The sequence below is a fragment of the Ostrea edulis genome, chromosome 2 (assembly GCF_947568905.1).
Source record: "Ostrea edulis chromosome 2, xbOstEdul1.1, whole genome shotgun sequence".
Classification (NCBI taxonomy): domain Eukaryota; kingdom Metazoa; phylum Mollusca; class Bivalvia; order Ostreida; family Ostreidae; genus Ostrea; species Ostrea edulis.
In genome coordinates this window covers 54,258,089-54,285,674 of record NC_079165.1, presented here as the reverse complement: position 1 = coordinate 54,285,674, position 27,586 = coordinate 54,258,089, and the positions used below count along the sequence as shown (strand labels likewise).

The 27,586-nt window shown below is 35.7% G+C and overlaps 1 protein-coding gene across 1 annotated transcript in view; it reads left to right on the top strand.

Annotated features, from left to right (window-relative positions):
• Window positions 1-27,586, top strand: part of LOC125679294 (uncharacterized) — a 280,879-nt gene that overhangs the window by 242,114 nt on the left and 11,179 nt on the right. Inside the window, exons 70-79 of the mRNA XM_056154454.1 lie at window positions 3,353-3,445; window positions 3,883-4,062; window positions 4,246-4,317; window positions 4,445-4,555; window positions 4,671-4,892; window positions 14,073-14,184; window positions 14,312-14,418; window positions 14,595-14,681; window positions 14,808-14,990; window positions 21,672-21,772. Coding sequence (XP_056010429.1) covers window positions 3,353-3,445; window positions 3,883-4,062; window positions 4,246-4,317; window positions 4,445-4,555; window positions 4,671-4,892; window positions 14,073-14,184; window positions 14,312-14,418; window positions 14,595-14,681; window positions 14,808-14,990; window positions 21,672-21,772 — 1,268 coding nt within the window. The remainder of the gene's footprint in view (window positions 1-3,352; window positions 3,446-3,882; window positions 4,063-4,245; window positions 4,318-4,444; window positions 4,556-4,670; window positions 4,893-14,072; window positions 14,185-14,311; window positions 14,419-14,594; window positions 14,682-14,807; window positions 14,991-21,671; window positions 21,773-27,586) is intronic.

Genomic DNA, 27,586 nt, shown 5'->3' with positions numbered 1-27,586 from the left:
TCTCGATGGCTCGAACTTCAATCTCTCAAAGTTCTTGGTCTCTCAAAGTGAAATCATTGTCCCAATTTTTTTCTCTATATAACAAAACAAATTTACTATCGATCTCGAGAACGTTCGATCTCTTGAAGTTCTTGATCTCTCGAAGTGAAGTTGGGTCCCGTAAAACACATTTCATTGTTTTTCACTCTCGATCTTATGGAGCGCCAAATTAACATAAACTCAAATAATTGAAGATATCTTCAATTATTTGAAGATATCATCAATTCAATTATTGCTCTCTTTAATTGAATTAATGCGCGCATTAAATCAATTATTGCTCTCATCAAATGAATTAACGTGCACTTCAATTCAATTATTGCTCTCATTAATTGAGTTAATGCGCGCATCAATTGAATTAATGAGAGCAATAATTGATGTGGCACGATAAAAATCCCTACCTGCTCAATTGCCATAAGCGCCGAGCATAGGCCTAAATTTTGCAGCCCATCACCGGCAGTGGTGACATCTCCATATGAGTGAAATATTCTCAAGAGGGCGTTAAACAATATTCAATCAATCAATCATATGCGATATAGAAAAAAATCTGCCACAACAATGGTCGAAGTTTCGAATCGATCACAGGTTTTCGACGTTTTAAAGAAACCATATCTCGCTGGAAGATATAAATAATGATTTGCTGTTATTTCATTTTTTTTAAAATTTAAAACGTTTTAAGAACCTTTGGAATCAATATCTAATTACTAATGTAGTAATATTTAATTTCAATATGCATCATATGCATACATGCATGTACGTTAAAGTTGATGTAAGAAAACTGCTTTTTAAAAAAAAAATAAACCCGCACAAACATGTCAATATTATTAGTTTTATGCATTATATTTGATATACTTGTATTAAAGATAGTTTAAAAAGCGAAAAAAAGTAACAGACATTCCAACTATCTAGCTCTTGAGATATAACGTATCGGTACCCATTTACCCGAATTTTGGTCCGATTTTTGTAAAAAGAAAATAAATTCGAGTTATCAAAGGTCTATGTGTGTCTTTGATTTGATTTTTCTAAATTCAATTTATTCTTAAATAATCTTATTTTGAAAAGACAGGACGTCCAAACATATATGACCTTTAAAAACGAAAGTAGAATAATTTCCATTCATCATGCAATGGATTTTTGATCCGCCTCCAGACATCATCTGCATTTATTATGTGCAGATTTTTATGGCAAACTAGGTCAAGCATTAATTGTTTGACTGTACTTAGTAAATCGCAAAGTAAGTAAAAGTTTATGAGGTTAAATGATGGAACCGTTGCTTCAGTTCTATAACATGCAAAATATTGACTTTGCATATCAAAAACGGCCGATTTTCGCATTCGTTCTTTTTTAAAATTCATATTGTTTGCAGCCAACAACCGACACCATATTGATAATGAAAGAAGAATATTATTGGATAATTAAACATGCAAAATATAAATCTGGTTGTTGCATGCAAAAGTATTTGTTTTTGCTAAAGTTCATTCATAATTTATTTCAAATCAGCAGATTCCGCTAAACAACTCATCTTTAGTGTATATTCATGACGTCATAATAAAATTATTACGTCATTTTCATGTAAGTGGGATAAGGATTACGTCCTAGTTGTATAAATAAAAAGAATAATTAAGCATGGTATGAAAGTTGAAAAAATGAAAAAAATCTCAGCGGTATATAGCCAATAACGTCCCTTGTTCTTTGCACATGAGAGAAATATATCTTTCAGAGGAATTTTATTCACTGGATAAAATAAAAACTCTTGTAAACTATTAATAGTGAAAAAGTTTATACTTTCCATTGATAACCAATTAATTATAAGGGATAGATAATTTAAAATATCATTTGTAAGAAATCTGAGAGAGAGAGAGAGAGAGAGAGAGAGAGAGAGAGAGAGAGAGAGAGAGAATTATTTTGGGGGTTTGGATTTTGCATTAAAACACACTTAACATTCATGTTTCACTGAAGATATAGATATGTTAATTGGGTATACATCTCCTTGAAACACCTGCATAAATTTATACATGCAGATCAGAAACAAATCAAATGGAGGAGGCAAACTAGCTAGCTGTGGTGATTAATGTAAACCTGTTGTGAACGGGAAAAGAAGGGAGGGGGGCTAACTAAAGTTGCCACTTAATGAAGAGTAAGGAAGTTGCTATGTCATTGATTAATTAATGTGAGTTTTGTGAGAAGGGGTGGGACTAAGACCCCCCTCCATTCCAACACCTATATAATGCAGTCAACAGAATACAAAAGTAAGAAATATTGAAACATTTTAAATCAACAATGAATGAGTGTTCTAGTCTCATCAACTTCAGTTATTGTCTAAATGTTTTGTTCAAAAGTTGAAAATTTAATGTACATCAATCCAAAAATCACCCATGCTTGTGTGTGTCTTCATCTAGTGATCACTAATGCTGTAAATGTTTGTAATTAGCGAAATTATTGAAAGGTAATGAATAATCAATTAATTACTACTGCACCACATTTTGCAAATTGACATTACCTTTCTGCAAAATTTTTGCTTTCAGATTTTTCTTTAAAAAATTTCACTATTCCACCAAAACAAATGTGGGGGGTTTTTCTCTCGCAATTTGTCACCTGGTTACTAAGTAGTTACTGGCACAGATAGCAAATGTAGATATGGTATTAAAATGTATTTATTACTAAAATATACAGAACAATATGCATGATAAAATATTGAAATGATACTGATAAAAACAAAATGACACATGTTATAGCACTACAGAAAAATGTATGATGCATGTGTGGTTTTCCCCTGTTGGTTTCTACAATCTCCATGTTGCACAGGCTTATAACTGAAAGGGATTTCTAAGGTTCGATATCTTAATCAAGTTGAGTTGAGCTTATTGCCTCAAGTAACATACAGGTAAATCATGGAAATGTAGTGCTAAGTTACAATAGCTGTAGAGTTTATTTTGCAGAAACACAAATTACACGATATAACTTTTTGCAGAATAGTAAAAGTGAAAATTGGTTTTGCTTCATATGTTGGAAAAAAAAATCTTTGAGGAATGATCCCCAATCTCTTTGAGAAATGATACCCAATCTCTTTAAGAAATGATCCCCAATCTCTTTGAGAAATGATACCCAATCTCTTTAAGAAATGATACCCAATCTCTAGCATTTTGGAAACCATTCTCCAGGATTGGATCCAGAACTCTATCACAATTAAGCATGGATTCAACCAACAAAGCCACATAATGTGTAAAAAAAAAATACCTGGCTTATAATATTCACAATGCAAAGAAGTTGGTTTACAGAATAATGAAATATTTCTTACAAATGTTTTTCTTCATAGAAAATGTGCATGATCAAGAGTCCAGAGAGATACTCATCCAAAATCAATGATTTGAAGGACATAGTTGATGATCATATATCTGGAATGGAGTTGGTAAGTAGATGTTTAGATCTATGACACCTTTTCATTTCTCCCCTTCAATTGTTGTCATGTCTTATTGAGTACTTTTAACAAAATGAACAATGAATGGGCCAGAATAAAGAAGTTTCTTGCTATTTGTTTACTATATCATGAGCAAATAATGAACACACCTAAAACAAATGCACTTATTGCAAAGTGATATTTATTCCCCTATGAGAGGGAACAATTTTATTGAATATAACGAGGTTTCATTATAATGAACTTTTTTCACTGGCCCTGGAGGTTCGCAATAACCATGTTTTACTGTATTACCATTCATCCAAAGCCGAAATAGGTCAACCATTTAGATACATATGTATCAATATTTCCAGTGGTATTGGATTTCCCTTTATAATACTGCAAGCTATACATTCATGTAATTCAAACACAATTTATTATTTATTGTTTAGATGAAACCAGATCACCCTGATATTTTCATCAGCTACTGCTGGCAGAATTCCCTTGATGCTGTCAATAATGGCACCCAGGCAAGACATGGAGCTCTTGGATTTGGAGATCCTAGGAAGATGAAGGAATATCTACAGAAGAAAGGGCTCTCCTGCTGGCTGGATATTGAACAGATGGGAAAAGTAGGAATCATATAAAATGGGAAGGGGTATATATAGGGTGGCAAGTTATCCATAACAATGTACAAATTAAATAAGAAATCTAAGATACAGAGTATACTATTTTCTAATGTGTTTTAATGAAAAGCTAATGTCAGTTTATAGTGTGTTATTGCCGTCATTACAATTTGTTGTTTTGTGTTTCAGTATGGTCTTTACCAGGAGATTGCTATTGGCTTACAGAACTGTAAGGTCATTGTGGCCTGTGTTTCAGATGAGGTGTGTAGAAATGATTATTTCATTCAAACTTGTGCATCATGGACCCTTTTTTATGTCAAAACTTATTTCTGTACACATGTATGTACATGTATTGTTATGAACTAAATGAGTTACAATTTGCATACAGTATGTGGAATCTGAAGCCTGTATGATGGAGTTGAGATTTGCAGTGTGCAACATGAACCTACCTCTAGTTGTGGCAATTGTTGGAACAGGAGACAAATGGAAGAAATCAGAGGTAAGATGTGGTTGTCGTATAGTTTTGAGTAGGTGAAAAGAAATATTCCCTGATATTGTTTTGTGTCGATATTATGATTTGGAGTGGTCTGACTATTGTCTTCTTTCTGTAACAGGTCAGTCTCCTGATGAGGCGATCAGAAAAGGGAGCTAACAAAGTTTATATGCAGAAAGAAAATCCAGAAGGATATGAAATGCTGCACAAATTTGTTGTTGATGCTCTCCCCTCAATGACTGATGAAATTCTAGCATCAGAGAAGAAAAAGAAGGATGCTATGAAGAAGAAAAAGCAGGATTCCAACGAGAAGAAGGCTACTAATGAGAAACACTCCTACCAGGTATAAATAATGAGAAACACTCCTACTAGGTATAAAGTTCTACTCATGGTGTTCTGCTAGTTGGTAAACTTGATTTATTTTACAATGATTAACAATAATTAGCTCAGCCGCAGATTTACTGTTGCCAAATCAAACAATGTTTCTTTGTTGATTTTTCCTCCATCTTGTCTTGTGTATGAAATGGTTGGGTCATAAACTGTTGCCCCTTTCCATCCAGCCTTCCATTATAGTTTAGTATTCTGGACTGTTGCTTTGCTGTGCTTGTAAATATCAAGCTGATTTTTGGTATATCTCTTTGCAGGGGTGTGCAATTCAAAAAATTAATTACTAGCTCAGGGGCTAGTGGCAGTAACAAAGTTACTAGCTCAAGATCGTCGGTTACTATTCCATGAACTGCTGATAGTAACATAACAAAACACCTTAAAATGGAGTAGATATGTATGCAAGCTGAAATATAAATATGCAAACATTGGTCAGTTTCATATCTTTTATTATTAAACAATTTGTTTGATAGTTTCTGGTCAAGTGGTGAATGATTCGGTTTAATTATAATTTTAGGGCATTTCATGAAAGTTATAAATTTTCCCTGGACCTTTGGATTTCGCAATATTTTGAAATTTGATTTATTAAATTATTATTTATACACAACGTTGGTTTCCTTTTCCTGTACTTAGCTAACTATGTTTAATTAGGATATTTGATGTTGCTTTGTTTTTATTTATCATATCGATTCTAAAATTAGATTTAGTATTGGTCAGTGTAATTAGATGACCAATCAGATTAGAGTAGCCGGGAGCATTGATGCCTAGAGGGGGATGCTGATTAAGTTCATTGTATAGCCTTGTAGGAGACTGAAAGTAACAGCAGCTATTATTTTTGCCTTTTCAACATTTATCTATATCGTGATTCCTTTCAATGATCATATTGGAACTTACTATTCATCTTGGAGACGTTTTCATGTAGTGTTTTCCACATATATAGAAGATTCTGGGAGTTGTATTTGTTTGTGTGACTGGTGCATTATTTTCCCGCCATGGGACCTAAGCGATCTAATCGATCGGTACCGTACAATCCTGAACTACCTGCTAATTGGACTTCGGCATGTTTGAGAGAAACTCTGAATTCCCGCGGTATTAACTTTCCCACCAATGCTCGCCGATCCGTGTTGATACGTTTGATTGAAGAGAATGAGAATCCTATAAATAGACCTACGCAGTCCCACAATGACACATCCCACAATGCAACGCAACGAGTAAACAACAATGGCGAACAGAGAGTGTTGGTAGACTTGGTGTCAAAGTTGACATCAACGGTTCAATCGCTGCAACAAAGTGTGGTGTCGTTAACACTAGAGTGAATTCTCTTACCGCTCAGGCTAATATTCAGTCGGACAATGCCGTTGCAGGGAGACCGCTTCTCCGGACAGAAACGGCAAGAAATGCAACACGGGTGACCACCGGTAACAACGAACCTCCAACTTCGGCGGGTCTGTCTACAGTACACGTATCCACAGACTCTTTGCCCATTTCTCCGACGAATGAAAGCCGTGGTTATGATCTGGCTTCCGCTTTCTCTGCTTTCCAATCGCGTCAAGTCTCGGCTGCTGCTGGATCACCTGGTCAGCTCAACAATGTGAGGACGACCTATGGCTACGCTTCTGAATCATTACCATTGGTAGAGACTATATCGCCACAACTGAGACAGCAGATAGTGTCAGGTAAGGACGTGAACCTAGCCACTCTTCTTATTCCCTACTTCACTCCCATTGAGTCACCAGAGGGCAAGTCTGACCAGAGACTGCAACGTTTCCTGACCATTGGGGAATTCATTCAAGCTTTCGGCATTTATAAGAACGTTATGTGTGAGGCCTACCCTCACCGAAGATCGGAATTAGATTTGTATGAGAGAGACTTAGTGGACATGGCCACCCGTTATCCTGGGAAAGGTTTTACGAATATCACCGCCATTTTAGCCTTATGGCCGCGGCTCAGCTGAAATTCAACAACATTTTAGTGGATTGGTCAATTCGTAACAATACATTGTTTTGCAACATATTTGCCAACTCAAAGCCCCAGTCATGTGCTGCTTGCAACAGCACCCTACATCTGACTGGATTCTGTCCATTGAATGCCAACAGAAGACCCACTGACAGCAACGATTCGTACGGGCGCAAGAGAAACTTCCACGCAGGTAGAGAAATCTGCAACAATTTCAATGGACAACGGGGTTGTCAACTAGCCAGATGCAGGAATGCTCATATTTGCTTGGAATGCAAAGAAGACCATTCCAAACTTAACTGTCCAAGCACAAAAAACTCCAGTTGGCCCCAGTTCTTTGGGGCCTCCACTCACCAGAAGCCACAGAGGGAAATTTCGACTTCGAAATAACGACACCAGTGCAGATAGATATACTACAAGATCTGCTGATAGACCACCCAGATAGGGATTTCACACAGTATTTGATTAATGGATTACGATGTGGCTTTTACACGGGGTTCAAAAATATTCCAAACAATAACTTTGAATGTAAAAATCTCAAGTCGGCGATTCAGTATTCCAACAGTGTAACGGAACTACTACAACAGGAAGTTGACAAGGGTTACCTATTGGGTCCCTTTACAGATATTCCTTTTCCTCATTACCGTATAAATCCAATTGGTATAGCAATTAGTAAATATTCTAAGAAAAAGAGACTCATCGTGGACATGTCGGCGCCTCATAATGACTTAGATAATCCTAGCTTGAATGACTTGATCAACAAAGAAGACTTTTCTCTCAGCTATGTGACCATAGACGATGCTATACAGCTTATCAAAAAATGTGGAAAGAATTCTATGTTGATAAAAACCGATATCACAGATGCATTTAAAATAATGCCTATCTGCCTTCAATTGTGGCCCTTTCATGGTGTTAAGTGGGAAAACCAATATTATTTTTACAAACGTTTAGTATTTGGAAGTCGTTCAAGTCCCAAAATTTTTGATAGCTTGTCCTTTGCAGTGTGCTGGATTGCTACACACAAATACCAAATGCCCAATATTCTACACCTACTTGATGATTTCCTAGTAGTCGTTCCTCCAGACTCGAATGCTACCGAAATTAAGCTAAAGCTGCTTAGCCTTTTCAAAGACTTGGGGATTCCACTGTCGGTTAAAAAGACTGAAGGCCCAAATACGGAATTGGAATACTTGGGTATCTACTTGGATTCTTTCAACATGATAGCAAGGTTACCTAAGGACAAGATTGATCGCATCTCAGAAATAGTGGAATCGTTCCTGCACCGCAAATCCTGTACAAAAAGGGAATTACTTAGTTTACTTGGACACTTAAACTTTGCATGTAGAGTAATCCTACCAGGACGATCTTTTATTTCACACCTTATCGCTCTATCCACAACTGTAGAACCATTACATTACCATATTCAGTTAGACAGTATGTGCCGAGCAGATCTCACTATGTGGGCTAAATTCCTTCGTTCATGGAATGGCGTTTCTTTTTTCATCAATGATGACATTGTGAATGCAGCAGATATTCAACTTTTCACGGATGCCACCCCATCTTCCTTTGGTGGATTTTACCAGAATGACTGGTTTCAAGGATATTTTCCCAAAGAAATTTTGCAAGAGAAGACATCAATGGCCTTCTTTGAACTCTACCCCATAGTGATGGCATGTCTTCTGTGGGGCGATAAATGGAAAAGATGCAGAGATTCCGAACCTTAGCTCCCCAAGCCAACCCCTTTCCAGTGCCTTGCGTGCATCATTCGGTGATGATGACAGACTAGATCAGGAGTTGCAGGGACTTTGGGAAGCTTCACTGAACCAGTCAACTCGCAAGACATATTCTTCAGCCTTACAGTGTTTTCAGAACTTTATGATTATGAATGGTGCTAAGTTCTCCAAGCATGGGTTACCTCTCATACAAGAATCAGACCTTGTTTATTTTGTGACACATTGTAAATCGGTGCTGAAATTGAAACATGACACCATTAAATTATATCTTGCTGGCATTAGGTTTCACTATATTAAGTCTGGATTGGGCGATGTCTTGAAAGGATGCGATCAGTTGCATTATGTGTTAAGAGGTGTTAAAAGATTACAGTCAAATGTCCATCACAAGCGTTTTCCTATTACTACAAGAATTTTAGCACAAATATGGAATGTTTTAGACCAGGGAGTTTTTTCTCCTTTTGTAGATCTCATGTTAAAATGTATGTATTCATGTGCATTTTTTGGTTTTTTGAGATGTGGTGAAATCACATGCAAATCTCAGAATGTAGAACAATTTTTACAAATCTCAGATGTACATATTAAACCAGGAGGAAGTGCTTTTGTTTTGAAATTAAGAACCTCCAAAACAGATCCATTTTCAAAAGGTGTTGAAATTGTTATTTTTGAAAATGACCACTTTAAACCGGTGTACACCATGATATCATATTTAGATGCTCGCAAATCTCTGTTTAGTTCAAACACTGGCAAATCGCCATTATTTGTAGACAATGAATTTAACCTTAAACCCATGCCAAGAGACACTTTTGTTCTGCAACTGAAAGAGATACTCCTTCGGATTGGATATGATGATAACAAATTTTCAGGTCATTCTTTTAGGATAGGTGCAGCTACAGCAGCGGCTGCAGCTGGTGTTGAAGATCATGTTATTAAAGAATTAGGTCGTTGGTCTTCAGACTGCTACAACAGATATATTAGAACAGATGTAGAGGCTGTTCAAAAAGCACAAGTACAAATGTCATATTTGTAATATGTTGTTTCTTTTTTTTTTTTTTTCTACTGTGTACATGAGCCTATTATTATTACATGTTAAAAAATTTTTTTTTTTTTTTTTTTTTTTTTTTTTTTTCTTTTTTCATGACTACCGGTTCTTGGGGGCTTCACTCATTCCTTTCGTTCATTTGGCGTTCATTCCTGGGGGAATTTTGCCCCCAAGGGATTATTTACTTATTACATACATTATTTGTTTATATGTACATGTATTGTATTAGAACCTGTATATGAATTATGTTGGCAGGCGGTATATTGTAGATATTAGGTTGACACGTTATTCGGGCAGGAATCTCGGCCACGTCTATGTTTCTCTGTATATACATGGTTAAGCTCACAGATCAGCTCGAGCTTCATTGGATTTGTATTCGGGTTTGTTGGTTACCCGCTGGGATCAGCCCCGGGTAAGCTCCCTGGGATCAGCCCGGAGCTTCATTTCCATTCAGTTTTGCATGCATGGGGATTTGCTCATTCAGCTCCCTGGGATCAGCCCGGAGCTTCAGTCTGTTTTCTCGCCCGCTGGGATCACCCCGGGCAGCTCCTTGGGATCAGCCCGGAGCTTGTTTTTTGTGTTCATTAACCCGCTAGATTCAGTCGCGGGTAGCTCCTTGGGATCAGCCCGGAGCTTCATCACTCCTTTTGGACCCGTTGGGATCAACCCGGGGTAGCTCACTGGGATCAGCCAGTTGCTTAGTTGTGGTTTTAGTCCAGATGGTCGTACGTGACCTGCTGGGATCAGCCCAAGGCTAGTTCACTAGAGTTAGTGTAGAGTAGAGTAGAGTACATATAGTTATGTAGTATTGGAGTTATAAGAATGAGAAGCCCCCAGAACGCCAAACTGTATTTTATTTTTTGTTGTTTTGTACATATTGTATGTTCTTCTGATGTAGGCATGTATGTTAGTAATCAATATGAGTTTTCAGTTGGATATGTAAATAAATGTTAAACTCTGACTGTCTGGTGGTTGTGTATAAATTGAAATTTGATTTATTAAATTATTATTTATACACAACGTTGGTTTCCTTTTCCTGTACTTAGCTAACTATGTTTAATTAGGATATTTGATGTTGCTTTGTTTTTATTTATCATATCGATTCTAAAATTAGATTTAGTATTGGTCAGTGTAATTAGATGACCAATCAGATTAGAGTAGCCGGGAGCATTGATGCCTAGAGGGGGATGCTGATTAAGTTCATTGTATAGCCTTGTAGGAGACTGAAAGTAACAGCAGCTACCCACCCACCTTCCCCATCAACTTCCCCGGCTCTCTTCTCTTATTGGGGCTCCTCATTCCTTTTGTTCATGGCGTTCATTCCTGGGGGAATTTTGCCCCCAAGGGATTGTTCATTCCTGGGGGAATTTTGCCCCCAAGGGATTATTTACTTATTACATACATTATTTGTTTATATGTACATGTATTGTATTAGAACCTGTATATGAATTATGTTGGCAGGCGGTATATTGTAGATATTAGGTTGACACGTTATTCGGGCAGGAATCTCGGCCACGTCTATGTTTCTCTGTATATACATGGTTAAGCTCACAGATCAGCTCGAGCTTCATTGGATTTGTATTCGGGTTTGTTGGTTACCCGCTGGGATCAGCCCCGGGTAAGCTCCCTGGGATCAGCCCGGAGCTTCATTTCCATTCAGTTTTGCATGCATGGGGATTTGCTCATTCAGCTCCCTGGGATCAGCCCGGAGCTTCAGTCTGTTTTCTCGCCCGCTGGGATCACCCCGGGCAGCTCCTTGGGATCAGCCCGGAGCTTGTTTTTTGTGTTCATTAACCCGCTAGATTCAGTCGCGGGTAGCTCCTTGGGATCAGCCCGGAGCTTCATCACTCCTTTTGGACCCGTTGGGATCAACCCGGGGTAGCTCACTGGGATCAGCCAGTTGCTTAGTTGTGGTTTTAGTCCAGATGGTCGTACGTGACCTGCTGGGATCAGCCCAAGGCTAGTTCACTAGAGTTAGTGTAGAGTAGAGTAGAGTACATATAGTTATGTAGTATTGGAGTTATAAGAATGAGAAGCCCCCAGAACGCCAAACTGTATTTTATTTTTTGTTGTTTTGTACATATTGTATGTTCTTCTGATGTAGGCATGTATGTTAGTAATCAATATGAGTTTTCAGTTGGATATGTAAATAAATGTTAAACTCTGACTGTCTGGTGGTTGTGTATAAATTGATTTTTTTTACAGGACTTGCAATGCATGAGATTATTTTTATTATCTTAGCACAACAGTCATGTGGTGCTGTCCACTATATCTGTCTAGCTAACATTTTCTCTTCATAATTGTTAAGTGAAAAAAAGTAAAGATAATGAACATGTCATTGATCAAAATAAAAAAATTGAGGACAGAAACACGGACCCCGGGAAACATTTATAATACTTCTCCATTTTGTCACATCGGTCGTGGTAGCTCAGTGGTAGACCGTTCACTTCATTACGGGGAGGTAGTGAGTTCGAGCCCCGCTTGACGATGGTCGCGTCAATCCTAAGACGTTAACATAGATAATGATTGTTCCTTCACCAAACACTCAGTATTTAGAAGTGAGAATCTTTTGGATATATGACCTTACAAATGGAGGTCCTATGTTGCCACAGGCGTTTGTACGTTAAAAGAACCCTCATTACTACAGCCGTAAGCGCTAAGCATAAGTCTAAACTTGTGGTACTTCACCTACAACTAGTGATGTCTCATGAATGAATAATTCTCCAAGGGATGTAAAACAAGTTTAGATTTACTAGCCCAACTGGCTAATGCAGCATTGATCTTTGCTTGCCTGACCTCTAAAATCAGTAGCCCTGGGTGTCAGGCAATAGTAATTGCACACCTGCACACCCCTGCTTTGTATTAATATCTTATAAAAGATAAAGTTTTATTTTGATGTCAGGTGACTCATTTTCAGCAAAGTTATTGCCCTTACACTTTGAAAATTGTTTTCAAGACTTTTTAGCTCACCTGAGCTTTTTTTTTTTTATCACATTTTGTCTGTCATCTATCTGTAAACATTTTTGACTTATTCAATAATTCTTCACAACTGCAGGGCTAATTTCAACCTTTTGAATAATAAGATAAGATCAAGTTTAACTTTCCTGAGTGATTAAGTAATTAGTATCTTAATAATTGATTGTAAAGTCCATTTTGCACTTCCTTGCGATTCAATTTTCTTAGAACTGATTTAGGAAAACAAAAGAACCAATATGATTTTTTGTGTCATTTGCACTCTATGTTATTTTAACATTTTTTTTTTTTAAGTATTTCAAACTTTAGAGGGGCATTTGTATCATACTAATAATTTTGCAAAAAGAATCCAAGAGGAAAATGTAATTGGATTGTTTTTAACTTATACAGTACCAATTTAAGGTCACCTGAGTCATTCAGGTATTGCTATCGGTCTGCGCCCGTCGTCATCGTTGTGCATTAACAATTGAACATTTTTTATTTCTTGATAACTACCCTTCTAATTATTTTTGAATTTGGTATGAAGCATATTTTTTGGACAAGGTGGACATGAATTGTATACTTCAGGACCAAGTTGCTCGAAGGTTAGTTAACTTTAACTAATAGTAAACTTGTTCTTAACTTGAACATTCATATAGCATGAATTAGATGTTAATTGTCAGTTAAACTTAACTAACCTTCGTGCAGCTGGGTCCAGGACTCGTGCACCTCTAAGGCTTTAAGGACGGAGCAAAAGCTGCCAAAAGTGGACCATTTTCAAAAATCTTCTTCTCTACAGCTGCACATCTGAAAGAAAAACTGAATACATAGTCATGTAGGGCAGGAAGGTATCTACCAAAATTATAGATTTCATGATCCCCAGGGTAGAGGTTCTGACTCCAAGTTGGGGACTAAACTTGGTATAAAAAGTGTATAATCTTCTAAAATGCTATTGATACTAGATTGCAACTAAATGAATACCATGTAGTCCTTTACCAAATTTATAAATGGGTTTAGCTAAAATAGTCATAGTGATTAAATGTCCATCATTTGAAGGCTTCTTTAATTTTGATGATACTACATTAAAACTAAATGCATATTAAGAAAAAGGAGAAAGGATTATGAATTTCACAACTCTGTAGCTGAGGGTTCTGACTGTAGGGTGGGTCCAAAATAGTCATATAGTATTATAACATATATTATGTAAAGTCTTTCAACAATATGGGCACTTTCGGAGGCATTTGTGTTTTAAGAACATATCCTGTATTATAGTGCTGCTGAATATTAGAATATTTGCTTAGATATGCACAGGAGGAAAATCATTATAGTTTTAGCAGCCCTTGGGGCTAGTGATACTTTTAACTAATACTGAGGTGACCAATAAGGCCTGTGAGCTTCCTGTTTCCAAGACTTAATCTTGTATTGAAGATCAGTGTTTTATCATGAATAACCTTTGTAGGAAGAATATGAGCTGATACAAAGGAAGTTCATAAGACATGTCATCACTATGACAAAGCAGCTTGACCTTCAGCTGTTGCCAAGGCTATTTGTGTTTGATTTTGTCAGATCAGGTAAATGTCTATCTCATTGGTTAGCAGACTTTTTAATGATCATAGAGCAAAGATAACTTATTATTAATTAAATTAATTATAAATGAAAAGGAAACATTGCCATTTATTAAAGAAAATTTTTTTTCAGTCAATAAGCCAAAAGTACCTGAACCCCAGCAAAATCTTGAAAGACCAAAAACTGCTGGAAAATCATTATTATCCAGGGCCAGCAATTTAAATAAAGACAGAGTTAAGGTAAATTCAAAGATCAGTCTAATATATCATTTGAGTTAATTTTGTTATTTCCTTCTTATCTCTATAGTTTTTGTCTCACCTGATGTGAGGTTTTTAAAATAACTTTGATAAAACAATAATCTATATGCCGTGAAGCTATTTTGATGATGTCAACTACTAGATGCTCATGTTTGTAGGCTGTGTTACTGGCAGACCAAGGAGATGATGAAGAGGAATGGCAGTCGGAAGACTTCTGTGTTCGACTTTTGTGTGAGAATGAAGAGGTAACTGCATACATGCATACAATTTTGAAATTTGACTATAACCGCAAAAATGTGTGTGTGGTGGTGGTAATTTTGCAATGTTTGAAACCTACAAATATAAATTCACACACAAATGAATTCTTCCAGGGGTGGCATCTGGTCCCTCAACAACTCAGTTTGTTTACAAACACTGCCGAGGAGATCATCAACACCATCACAGATGCTGCTCCATTTTTAGCCAGATTCTATGCCATTTTAAAGCAAAGCTCTGTCAAACTGAAGTGTCTCAATGGGAAACTGGGAGAAAGCTTCATGAATTATCTGGACCAGGTAAGTAACAATGTACCGATACATTATGTACAGTTGAGAAGAAGGGAGGGGGGCAGCAAAAAGTGCTATCTTGATTTCCATTTGAACATGAAGCAAAGGATTACTGATAAAATTCCAGAGTACTCATTCAAAACGAGTCAGACTTTCATATTTTCAATTCTGGGTTCTTTTATGTTACCTGCAGAGCATGGCAGACACATTAGGGACCACTTTGTAATGTGTCTGTCTTTCCATCTGTGCAGGTGGAATCGCACCAATAAAGCACTTTGAAGCAACATTTCATGATGATACCCAATATCAAAAAGCCAGTTGTTTCCCAAGACTCATTTCAAATACCGTAAAATATCTCTATCTCGAAGTCCGAGGGACCTTGAAAAAACTTCGAGATATCCGGGGGTTCGAGATATCCAAAATCGATCTTAGATATTTTTTTAAGGAGGATATTTGATGCATAGCATGGGATTCGCATTATAAACAAAAACCCCGTTGCCGTTTCTTATAGTTTAATTCAAGTTGATAAATTAATATTGTGGAATTTCAAAGACAAACATTTCGGTTTTTTTTAATATATATAAACATCCAATTGAATTCACAATGTGTTTCAAAATTAAGATGATCGTGCCTGTATGCTTACTTTAAGTTTACTGATGTCCAGGCTCGACTGGGATGTAGTTTTTGCGTTGTAATGAAAGAACCCATCACGTAAGAAACAAAAAAGACGGATTTAAAAAAAAACTTTTAAATGTCTATTAAATAAATTTTCGTGTTTTCTCTGTACTAGTTTTAATGATGAAGCGTGTATTATTAAATGCGTTATCGTTATTAAGAGCATAAGCTTCAAGCGTACTTTGACGATTTTGTGCGTTTATCTAACCCACATATTAATGATAGAGCATGCGTCATTCAAAACACCATACCTGGAATTGGGTGTGTTAGTTCATAATTGGCGGTGAACTTTAGCCGTAATGTTGGATGGCTTCACTAATCACCCAAGCTTTTGAACCATTTATTGCGACCTGGATCTACTCGGAAAAGCGAGCGTGGATTAGCGGTCATTAATTATAATTGATGTAGCCGCGGGTGTGAATGTGTGACTTAATGACGCCAGGTATGGTAAGCAGAGCGGAAAATTGACTGCACTTCGAGATAAACCAGGTGAATTTAGGGTATGGGACCTTGAAAATACTTCGACATAAGCGGAGTATTCGAGATAACCGTGTTCGAAATATCAGAAGATTTTTAAATCATTTATATAGGGAAAACGGCCGGGACCGGCGGTCGACTTCGACTCAAGCGGGGTATTCGAGATAAACCATATTCGAGATACAGATATTTTACTGTACTTATATTCAATACTAACATGTATTACAAATAGAAACTGTCTGTTTGGTATTACAAGTAGTGATTTCCTCTCCAGTGACATATTTTAAGATTTTCAGTATGTCTCCCTCATTATGATGATTCCTTACATATCTCTTTTATAGAATTCAAAATTTCAGGTAAACAAGAAAATTAGTAAATTATGTCGTTTCCTCACTGTGTATCTCCTGCTGAAAACACAACCTTTCACCAAGATATTAATTCACACTTTATCCGAGTGTCTTTGTTGCATCTCTGAAAGTTCAGACACGTTCTGTGTTTTTCTGTTTCTAATCGAAACACTGTTACTTTTTTTTCTTTCAGAAAAGTCTAGTAAATATTTAAGTGAAAAGTTTCTTTGAGGTAACACTAACTATCCAGAGATTGCTTTGACTGATGTTGTGCATGGAATGTTTGTTTGTTACTTGTAATCATACATGTACTCAAATTCCCTGCAGACAGTACATGATGGTATTTTATCTGAGTTGTTAGTATATATTTATACCCCCGCAAACGAAGTTTAGGGGGGTGTATATTGGAATCAAAATGTCCATCTCTCTGTAGACGTGATTTTGTTGTCCATGCATGTTCTAAGAAACTAAAGCATGGATTTTTCTGAAAATTTGTACACTCATTACACACCAAATGAAGATGTGCATCTGGTAATTTCATATTGATTGGACAATTTTCCTTCAATATACAGGCTTTTTTTAAAGTAAAAAGAGTACCTCACATTTTGATTCATAGTGAATGTATGAATATTTTCATTTTAGGCCAATTAAAATTAATTGATAGATTATCATCCCCACCTGCCCCTCAAAAAAGGGCCCACCCCAATTTTTTTTATTTTCGCAAAAATTACGATTTCAAACAAACTTGCTTCCCAGTGACATGAGTGAATGATTAAAGTCACAGAATGTTGGTTTTATATCTTCTACAAAGGAGTCTTTGAATGTTAACTTAATTAACGCTTTGTGTGATGCCTTTTGTCATTAATTTTTTTTCTCGGGAAATAAAAATTAAAAAATTAAATCCTCCCACCCACCCCATACTTTTTTGTGACACCGGATGATAATCTACTTATCAAGTTGAATTGGCCTTATGTATAATCATTTTCTAGTGGGGGGGGGGATTGGAGTTTTACGAAGAGGTTGACTTTTACAATCAACGGCTGACTTTTACAATTTAAAAGGATCGTCTCCAACTACAGAAATTGGACCGAAATAAATACATGTATATAGACTGCTTCCGTAAAAACACCAAAACCGACAATTATGTTTATTAATAGAGTATTGTAAACTCTTTAGCAACTCTTATATTCTCTCTACATTCGTTCGACACTTTCGTAATGCACTACTCATTTTGACCTAATTTAATCAGGTTAAATGAGAAGCTGAGAAATGTATAAAGGGACCCAGAAAATTGCCATAAAAGAACACATTACTGTAAGCGTACCACATCGCACTCAATGTAATCAGACGAACTCAAGTTATCCTATAATTTCTTAAAAGTTCTTTACATATTTTATCTTGGGTTTCTGGCTCCCCCCGCAATAAAGCAACCCCCACTCACCCACACTTACTTTTGGACAACAGCTGTATACTAGACCCAAAATTTGAAGAGGCTTGTTTATATATTTATGTATACATTTTGTCATAGCTCCGCCTAATTTAAAGAAAACGAACAATGCTACGTCTTTGTACACCTCTCTTTCGTGTTGAAGCTCTATCTAGGTCTAAATGTGAAGACAACCAACACTTGATGTGTATATTGTATACATGTATATCAAGATACGTGATAGAATCAACGACATTTGTTATCCTTGATTTAGGGTTCCCCCTTTTCCACAAATTTATGCAAATTTTATGCTGAAGCTCGTCCAAAAATTGCAAGTATAACAACAGAAAATACTGAATATCACAAGAATACCATGAAAAACATTCGAGCAGCGATTAACGGACATCTTACAGATTGGAGAGAGACATGAACATTGTAAAAGATAAAGAATTTAAAAGTGCAAACGACACTTTAGATGGCAAACTGAAACATAATGTGAAATGTGCAATTTCTAAACCAACGAAACATAAGGATGTCATTACCCCTGAAGATCTGATCAAAATCAGCGAGTATCTATACTCTGCCGAAAATCCAATAATTCTGCGGTATCGCGTTTAGTACGATGTAGCAATACACTTTGTTACCCGCGGCCTCGAGTTTCACGAACAGCTGAAACCAAATTCATTTGAATTTCTTAAAGATGAATGCGAATATGCTGTCCTGTCCCATGAAACCAAACAAAAAACAATCCAAGGAGGGTTAACAAATGAAGAAGCAAACCATGATGAGAGAATGTATGCCACTAACACCGAAAAATGTCCAGTTGCATCATTAAAACTTCTCATTAGCAAAACAGACCCGAACGCAAATGCTTTGTTCAATCACTGCACAAAAGAAGCGATTAATAATCTCAATGAGGATATCTGGTATTCAGAAAAACCAGTGAAAAAATACCAGTTTTCAAAATTTATGTGCGACATATCTAGGAATGCAAAATGTAAACAAAGGTACATGGCACACTGCCTCAGAGCTACAAGCATGCAGGCACTTAGCGACGCAGGGGTAGAACTCCGTCATATCATGTTCATGAGCGGGCATAGAAACGAAGGATCTATCCGTAGTTATGCCAGAAAATGCACAGGCAACCAAAAAATCGCAATCAGCAAAACATTGTCCAACTTGTCGTCAGCGAGCGATGGCGGTGCAGGGCCCAGCTGTGTTCCGGACGACCAGAGCACATACCTGCTTCAGCAATCAATGTTCAAAGAACAAAATTCAAAATTATCATCCAAATCATTTATCAACAATTCTGTTTTTCACAATTGTTCGATCAATGTTAATGTACATCCGGAGCTAGAGTAATCAACGTGTTGAAATCAACAAGTCCTAAATAAAATCACTCCGCGTGTTAATTACATGTACTTGTTTGTTTCTTGTTGATTCTTGTTATTTACAATAAATTTAGCTTAAATATACATTATTTGTGTTTAAAATTGAATTACAAGCATTGACAGTATAATTTTTTTTGATCATCGAGAAATGAATCTAAAAACCGCATCGCAAACTTTTTTATGAAAGCCTTTGGCTTTCATAAAGTTTGCGATGCGGTTTTTAGATTCATTTCTCGATGAACAAAAAAAATTATACAGTCAATCCTATAGTAACATATATCAGTTGTAATCACAGAAAAATGTGTATTTTTTCTCGCTACCCATTTTACCAACCTGAAATAAACAATCGTTGATATTTTCACAGTGAAGCAAAATTATGCCGTAATTTTTGTAGCAAAGACCCAATGTATCATCCAGATTAAGATTAAGAAGTTTCACATCAAACGAAAATAAAGTAACGAAGGAAACTGAAAAATTCGGATTACGAAGGTGACCCGACCCTGCCCGGTTTTTACTACCCATTTTACCAACTATCGTAATTATTTATGCGTTTGACTGTACTAGTGTAAATCTATAGACTGCATATTCTCATTCTATACTAGTAAATAGACTTTCATCATATCCTAGTTTGTATAGCTTCATATTTACATTTCCAAACAAGGAATTGTTTCCCTCATTACCCCCTGCAACATAGATTTTTAGGGGTTGGAATTGGGTTGTCTATATCCATCTGTAAATGGAGTAGCTCCTGAACTCTAATTGACCTTTTCACCTGTAGTCGTGAAACTTCACACACTCCTGGTGAGGATGTACCTTGTAAATTTTGCATTGTAATTGTCAAAGGTCAAGCTTAAAGGACATTTTGATGCTGTTTCGGAACTCAGTTAATTCCTTTAGTGCCCATACTCACAAAACTTTAAGCACAGGCTTCCTGAAAAACAAGAATATAGCCTGTAAATTTGGGTTGTCAAACTCCTAGTAACCTGACACAGGAAAATAGAGACTCTTGACATAATATATTTACATTCCCTTTACTCTCATAGTGACAAACACTGATGTGCAATTCACTTAAACAATAAAATGCTTTCTTGAATTCTTGTTTCATCGGGTGATGATGGTTGCAAGCATTGCAGAAAACTTGTATGCATAACCTGCTTTTGCAAATTTTTTCTGCAATGATTGCTACCTTCACTACCTGATGAAACAACAAAGAAAGACATTTTATTGTTTATGTTTTTGTCTTTTTTAAGAATATAAACTACCAATTAAGTTCTAAAATATCATATTGTTGACCCATTTGTTACGTTAAATGAAAAAGCCAATGATGACGCACCATATTTGGTAATGATTAAGCAGATAGCATCATCGGAAACCCACGGTCAGTCGCACTTCTTTTGAGGTAAAAGAAGTGTGACTGACCATCGGTTTCTGACAATTTGCAGACAGGTACATGTACTAGAAAACCGGATTGAACTACTTTGCAATAAACATGTATTAATTGTATGATGAAAGTAATGTCAATTTCAAAAGAAATATAAGAGAAAAGATTCAGTGAATATAAATGTTGTGTTTGAAATATTGTAAGTTGGAGTATACCGTATGGGTACAATGTATTATTCCTATTAGAATCATTCAAGCACAGTGTATACACATCAGTAATATTAGCAATTTAATTAAGTTTGATACACATATTCTCTACCAAGCAAGACCATGTCATTGATGTTTAAATTTTAAGGGCTATAGTGAATGTTTGCAGATTTGTTTACCAACCTGTCATATTCTGCTTTCTTTACATTGCTAGAAATTTCCAGAATTGTCAAGGTTGTTGTAAATGGTGTCTATATAAAACACACACAGGGTAACATATTGGCCAAGATACTTAAAAGCCTTTCTCTGATTCTTACCTTTTGTCTCAAGGTCACTATACACTGACTGAGGGAAATATTCTCTGAAATACATTTCAAGTTTTGGGTTTATGAAATCATGCCCTCAACAAGTCCATCAGCAAAATCAGAAATGTATTTCAGCACTTTATCTCAAGCTTGTGTGACAAAAAAACCATTTTGGTGAAGAAGCTTTGCTAGAACCCCCTAGACATTTCTACACTCCTTGTAATTTTAGAAACTATAATGAAATTAAAATTATTGACAAATTTAAAGTATGTTGTGGAAAGAGAAAGCTGGTAATGATATTACAAAAATTACTTCACATTTTTATGTACATGTATTCATTAAATTTCATATGATTTGAGCATCTTTTGAAGCATTCGAATCAAATTTGTCATGGCTAATAAGTCTGTTGTGAAAGATACAAATAAATCTAACGAAAAAATATATCAGACAAATATTTTATATATTGCTATTCACTTTTTTAGGAGGGAAAGTCAACATCCAATTTCCTGAAAGCATATTTGGCAGTTCACAAATTGGTGGCATCTCATATTGAAAATGAAGAGTTCATCAGGCAGCTTGACAGGCAAGTATACTACAATTCATACAAAAAATGTTAAAGATGGCTATGAAAATTTACACAAGAGGTTTTTGGAAATAGAATGAATTCATATTCCAATTGAGGGCATCAGCATTAATAATTTGCCTGTCTGTCTATCTGGCTAGTTCACCCAAGTCAAAAGACAGGACATACTGTGAAACAGCAATGTATTATACATGCCTATATATCCTTCCATCCGTCCAGAGTTTTCTGTTTCTATTTTCATTTCTCTGTCACAAATCAAATTGAAACTTAATTGCTGTGTTGCTTCTCTGTGTTTCACTGTAGATCATGTTACAATTTAGATTTATTTCGAACTCTCTTGCTGGTGTTTTACCCTTTAATTTGAAATTTAATGTTATAACAAGGGTACATTATATGTCTGTCTAACTCCTACTACAGTTTTCAAGCAAGGACCTTCTTATTATCCCCTTGCAATTTATTGCAAGAAAGGATATATAGCAATGGGCCCTTTTGTGTGTGGGTGAGTTGTGTGTAACATTGAGCTTGTAGACACTCCACAGGCCACATTTTTTGCTCGTTTGATTTCATACTTCACACATAACTTAATTATTATCAAGAGGGGGTCACAAGGTTAAGGTCACTACAGGGCTTTATAGAAAAATTGTGTAGACACTCTACAGGCTACATTTTTTGCTCCATTGATTTAATACTTCACATGTAGCTTTGCTATCAAAAGAGGAAGAACCCTGATGATTTTAAGGTCAAGGTCACTACGGAACTTCATAGAAAAAGCTTGTATACACTTATTGCAAGAGGATATGTCCCGCCTTTTGAAGCTCTTGTTTTACACAGTATTTCTATGGGTATTGAAGATGTGCATGTGACAAGGATTTTGATTTTCTTTAAATTTTGAGAAAATAACAGGTTGTTGATGAGGAAATATTACATAGAGAGTACATGATTTGTCTGTCAAACTACTCCCACAGTTTTCAAATGAGGACCTTCTTATTTTACAGAGTATTTGTATGGGTATGGAAGATGTGTATGTGGCAAAGGTTTTGGTTTTCTTCAATTCTAGAGAAAATTTCAGGGTATTGAACTTCTAGACTTCTGAACTAAAACATATCTTTAAAATGCAGTTTTATATACAGAACCATGAAAACAAACGTATAAGAAGCATCAATGGTCCAGAATGTCATTGTGAATTTTTTTTATTTTTTTTTAACAAAACAAATTCATTGATGTAACATGGGGCCTTAGAATGGGGCCAAATCTATACTTGTAAATTAACAATTTTCGTCAATAAACTCCGAAACGCTTGCTCCAGATCGAGTTACTGCTTGCACCTTTAATATTGTTTCATATGTGAGGTGAAGTCCGTAAGCTATGATAGAATCTTACTTGATTAGTAAAAATTGTTAAATTAAAAACCTACTTTTGTTTTTGATAGACTACCCTGAAATAGGAAAAATGAAAGTAAAGTGGTGGATCTAAACCAGTTTTCTCTTTTTTCTTTAATGACAACTTAAGATAATACGATATGAAGTTAATCCATTGTTTATCAATGCTTGATTTTGATCTTGCAGAGGAAGTAAGTTTTGATAATTGTTGAATAAATAAAATAAGCCTGTTCATTTCTTCAATCCATGATTTTAGTCTTGAATCAGCCTTATGAAAATTTCCAGAACAAAGCGAGGCAACGTCATACCAATCGCACATTCTTGGGCCTTTCCGGCAAGCCGAGCAGATACGATTGGTTTACAACATGATCATCATGCATAAAATTGTGTTCAGTGTTAGTTATACTTACTGGTATGATAGTTTTGACTAGGCCCATATTTATTATTTTATGAAGATTTATAATTATTTTACTTATATATATATCCCATTCAATGAAGGACACACACACACACACACACACACACACACACACCCCCGAGACCAACGATCTGACATATCGATGAATTTTAAATAACGATATTCATCTGATATTTTCAATGTTCGTAATTTTTCCGTAATTATAGAAGTCACTGATATGACTTTTTATAGTAATTTATTAACAGTCTGATGTACAAACACATGGATAAACATGAATGTAAGTAATAAGTCAATATATCAGATATCGAATGGTCGGGACTGTTCTGTAACTGTCCAATATATCAGATATCGAATGGTCGGGACTGTTCTGTAACTGTCCAATATATCAGATATCGAATGGTCGGGACTGTTCTGTAACTGTCCAATATATCAGATATCGAATGGTCGGGACTGTTCTGTAACTGTCCAATATATCAGATATCGAATGGTCGGGACTGTTCTGTAACTGTCCAATATATCAGATATCGAATGGTCGGGACTGTTCTGTAACTGTCCAATATATCAGATATCAAATGGTCGGGACTGTTCTGTAACTGTCCAATATATCAGATATCAAATGGTCGGGACTGTTCTGTAACTGTCCAATATATCAGATATCAAACGGGACTGTTCTGTAACTGTCCAATATATCAGATATCAAACGGGACTGTTCTGTAACTGTCCAATATATCAGATATCAAATGGTCGGGACTGTTCTGTAACTGTCCAATATATCAGATATCAAATGGTCGGGACTGTTCTGTAACTGTCCAATATATCAGATATCAAATGGTCGGGACTGTTCTGTAACTGTCCAATATATCAGATATCAAATGGTCGGGACTGTTCTGTAACTGTCCAATATATCAGATATCAAATGGTCGGGACTGTTCTGGGAAGTTTGCGTCTTATAACTTAAACTGTTAAGATTTTACCGAAATTAGGTTGTACACTATCTGACAATGTCCAAGAAATCTGAATAAGGCCATTGTTTACAATATAGCAGTTTTTCTGTTTGTCATTCAAATAGTGCATTACGTTTTTGATAATTGTGTTTGATGAGAAGAAACAATGTGTATTCATAATCTTGCCCTTAAATTGTCGCACTGGACAAAAACTACCATTATAAACACATTCGCAATACTGAGTTTCAAATATTGAAATTATAAACGGCTGTTCATTTTGTCTTTGGTCAACTATTTGGCATGACGGATTACGATTGCATTTGTAAAATCATAATATCTAATTTTCAATACAGAGAAACTCCAAGTGACTTCTTAATAATCAAGTTTTATTTACTGTATGTGATATCAATAAATATAACATATAACTAATGCATGCAATCATTCAAATATTTTTCTTAAATTCATTTGAATGAAAGATACCGTTCATTCAATTAATGTGCGTAACAATTCAAACATGCATTAAAAAGTCCTTCCTCTATGCATTACATGTATTATTTAATCGTGATTTCCCGTGCTTGTGCAGGTTTTCATCTAGTATTTAAAAAAATAAATTTCAATTTGGATGTGGGCTAATTGTTTTCAATGTGGGCACGTAGAATTTGAAACTTAAGGGCCCACTTGGCCCAGGATCAATATTTGACATTGGAATATGTATAATCTTTAAAAAAAATTCTTATCAAAAACCACTAGCCATGATTAGGCAATTATTAATATGCAAGCATTCTAATGTAGTGCAGATTCATATTTGACAAGGGTTGGGCTTTAATAGGGATTCAAAGATACACGAAATTTGAAAAAAAAATCTTTTCAAGAGTACCAAGGCCACATTAAATACAATCTAATTAAAATTAGCTGTTTTGAATCCGCTACCGCTTCTCAAAATTTTTTGAGAAGCGGTAGCAGATTCAAAACAGCTAATATTAATTAGATTCATGTCAATATGCAAAGAAAGTTTTGTAAATTTGTTTGGGTTTTTTTCATGGACCCTGTAGTGAAGTTAGGGCTAAAATTTGGGGATTAGATTTTACATCTATAATACTGAGCAAAGCTTGCGTCACTGTAACAAACTTGCTCCAATGATTACATATTTGAGTCACATGATTTGCTCTTCATCAACTGAAAAATGATGGGGATTACTCATGCTTTGGAAAAATGTCGTCATCACAGCAGTATACAGTGACTGACAACCTCATAGATAAAGTAATTAAATTGTACCACAAAAATTCCAGACAAGCTTTGCCATACCTTTGTACATTTTGTTGTTGTTGATTGGTTTGAAAGCAAAAAGATTGCAGCTACTGTAATATGACATCACATTGCACTGTTTACATCGACTATGTTGTATTTCCCACGTTAGATGAATAGGCAGATTTAATGCTTAAAGTCATTTTGCAAGGTGTTAAGGGTCTTCACTCATCTCAACGGTCACACCGTAAAACATATTACAGGAAAAAATCTTGAAATTATGTTAAAAAATCCTCTTTTACTGAACAGCAAGGCCATGGGCCATGTTAGTCATACTGATTTTGAAGCATTCCTATGTTGTGTGGATTCAAGTTTGGTAAAATCATAACCCCATGAGGCTAGGTTGGGGTCATAATATGGGGTAAAATATGTAATGAAAGGGTATAATAATCTTTTGATGAACAACAGCAGCCCCAAGGTGACTTGGGTTAGTGTTGTAGTCCATGGGTCATTTGTTCATGTAAATCTGACAACACTTTATCTCGTGAATTACTTTGAATTTGAATGTTGTGGCATCTTCCACTTGATTATATCACATGACTGATATGATCATATGACACTGAAAAGAGGATCCTGAATGGGATGTTGAATTTTCCTAATTCTGTATAACTAATTTACATCTGTACAGTGGCATGAATTTGGCGATATAATAACAGATGTATAAAGCATCATTTCTACTAATTTTACAGAATTCGGGTAACCTTAACATTGCTGCACAGGCATTGCCTTTTCTATCTAGTTTTTACATAGTCGTGCACCCAAACTCAGTAACTGGGTTTAGATAAAGGGGGGAATGGGAGAGAAATTTTTTTTGGAAGATTCACATGTGAGGGTTATTGTTCTCAGTTTTCTTTAACATCAAAGAAAGTGTATTTCTGTGAGCTCATTTCAAACATTGATTATTTTTCTGGGACTAAAGGGCTACGAAATCTCTTTTTACCAATCTACCCATGACTTAAAAATGCTACAAAGAGGCATATATAGTAACTCTGCTATAGAAATTCTATTTTGTAAGTGAGTTACTTAAATTGGCTGCACCCCAGAATAGGACTGTTCTCGATACTTCAGATTATTTAATTTTTACTAACAGTTGGAATAAACAGCCCAAGCATATGCTCACAAAATGAAAATTCGACTGATCTGAGCATATTCCTAAGAAACATGTTATATTTGATAGACAGAGATTAAAGCTGAATTTTGTCGAAATTTTATTCATTTACACTCCGCCATAAAGAAACCCACCTTATAAACAAAATAAAACACATTGATGAATCTTTCAAATGTATCTGTTAAAATACTGTTGCTATTGTAACAAACATTACAAGATTATGAACATATTTAAAAGATCTCTCATATAAAATTAACTTATAGCTCATCAATACTGTGATTAATTAAGGTCTTCCGTAACAACGGAAGACCTTCTACTGATTGTGCTGGTTAAGATTATTCTTATTATTCTTTTTTTTCTCTTTTTCCTAGACGCTAACTTTGAAGCTTCATATCTCGCTCATTTCTGGATGGATAATTTTGCTCAAATTTTCAGGGTTTATAAACTTTACAAAACAATTTTAAAATAATGTACTACATTTCAGAAATTCCCTTCTGTTCACGAGTTATTCCCCTTTGAATGAAATTTTAGGGGCTTTGGTTTCCAGACAAAGGCTCCGAGACTGTATAAGCTTGAGCAGAAAATGCATTGAAAATGAAAAGTAGGAGCATTGTAGTTGTGCACATCGTTTTTTGTTTTTTGATTACAGCGTTCGAAATG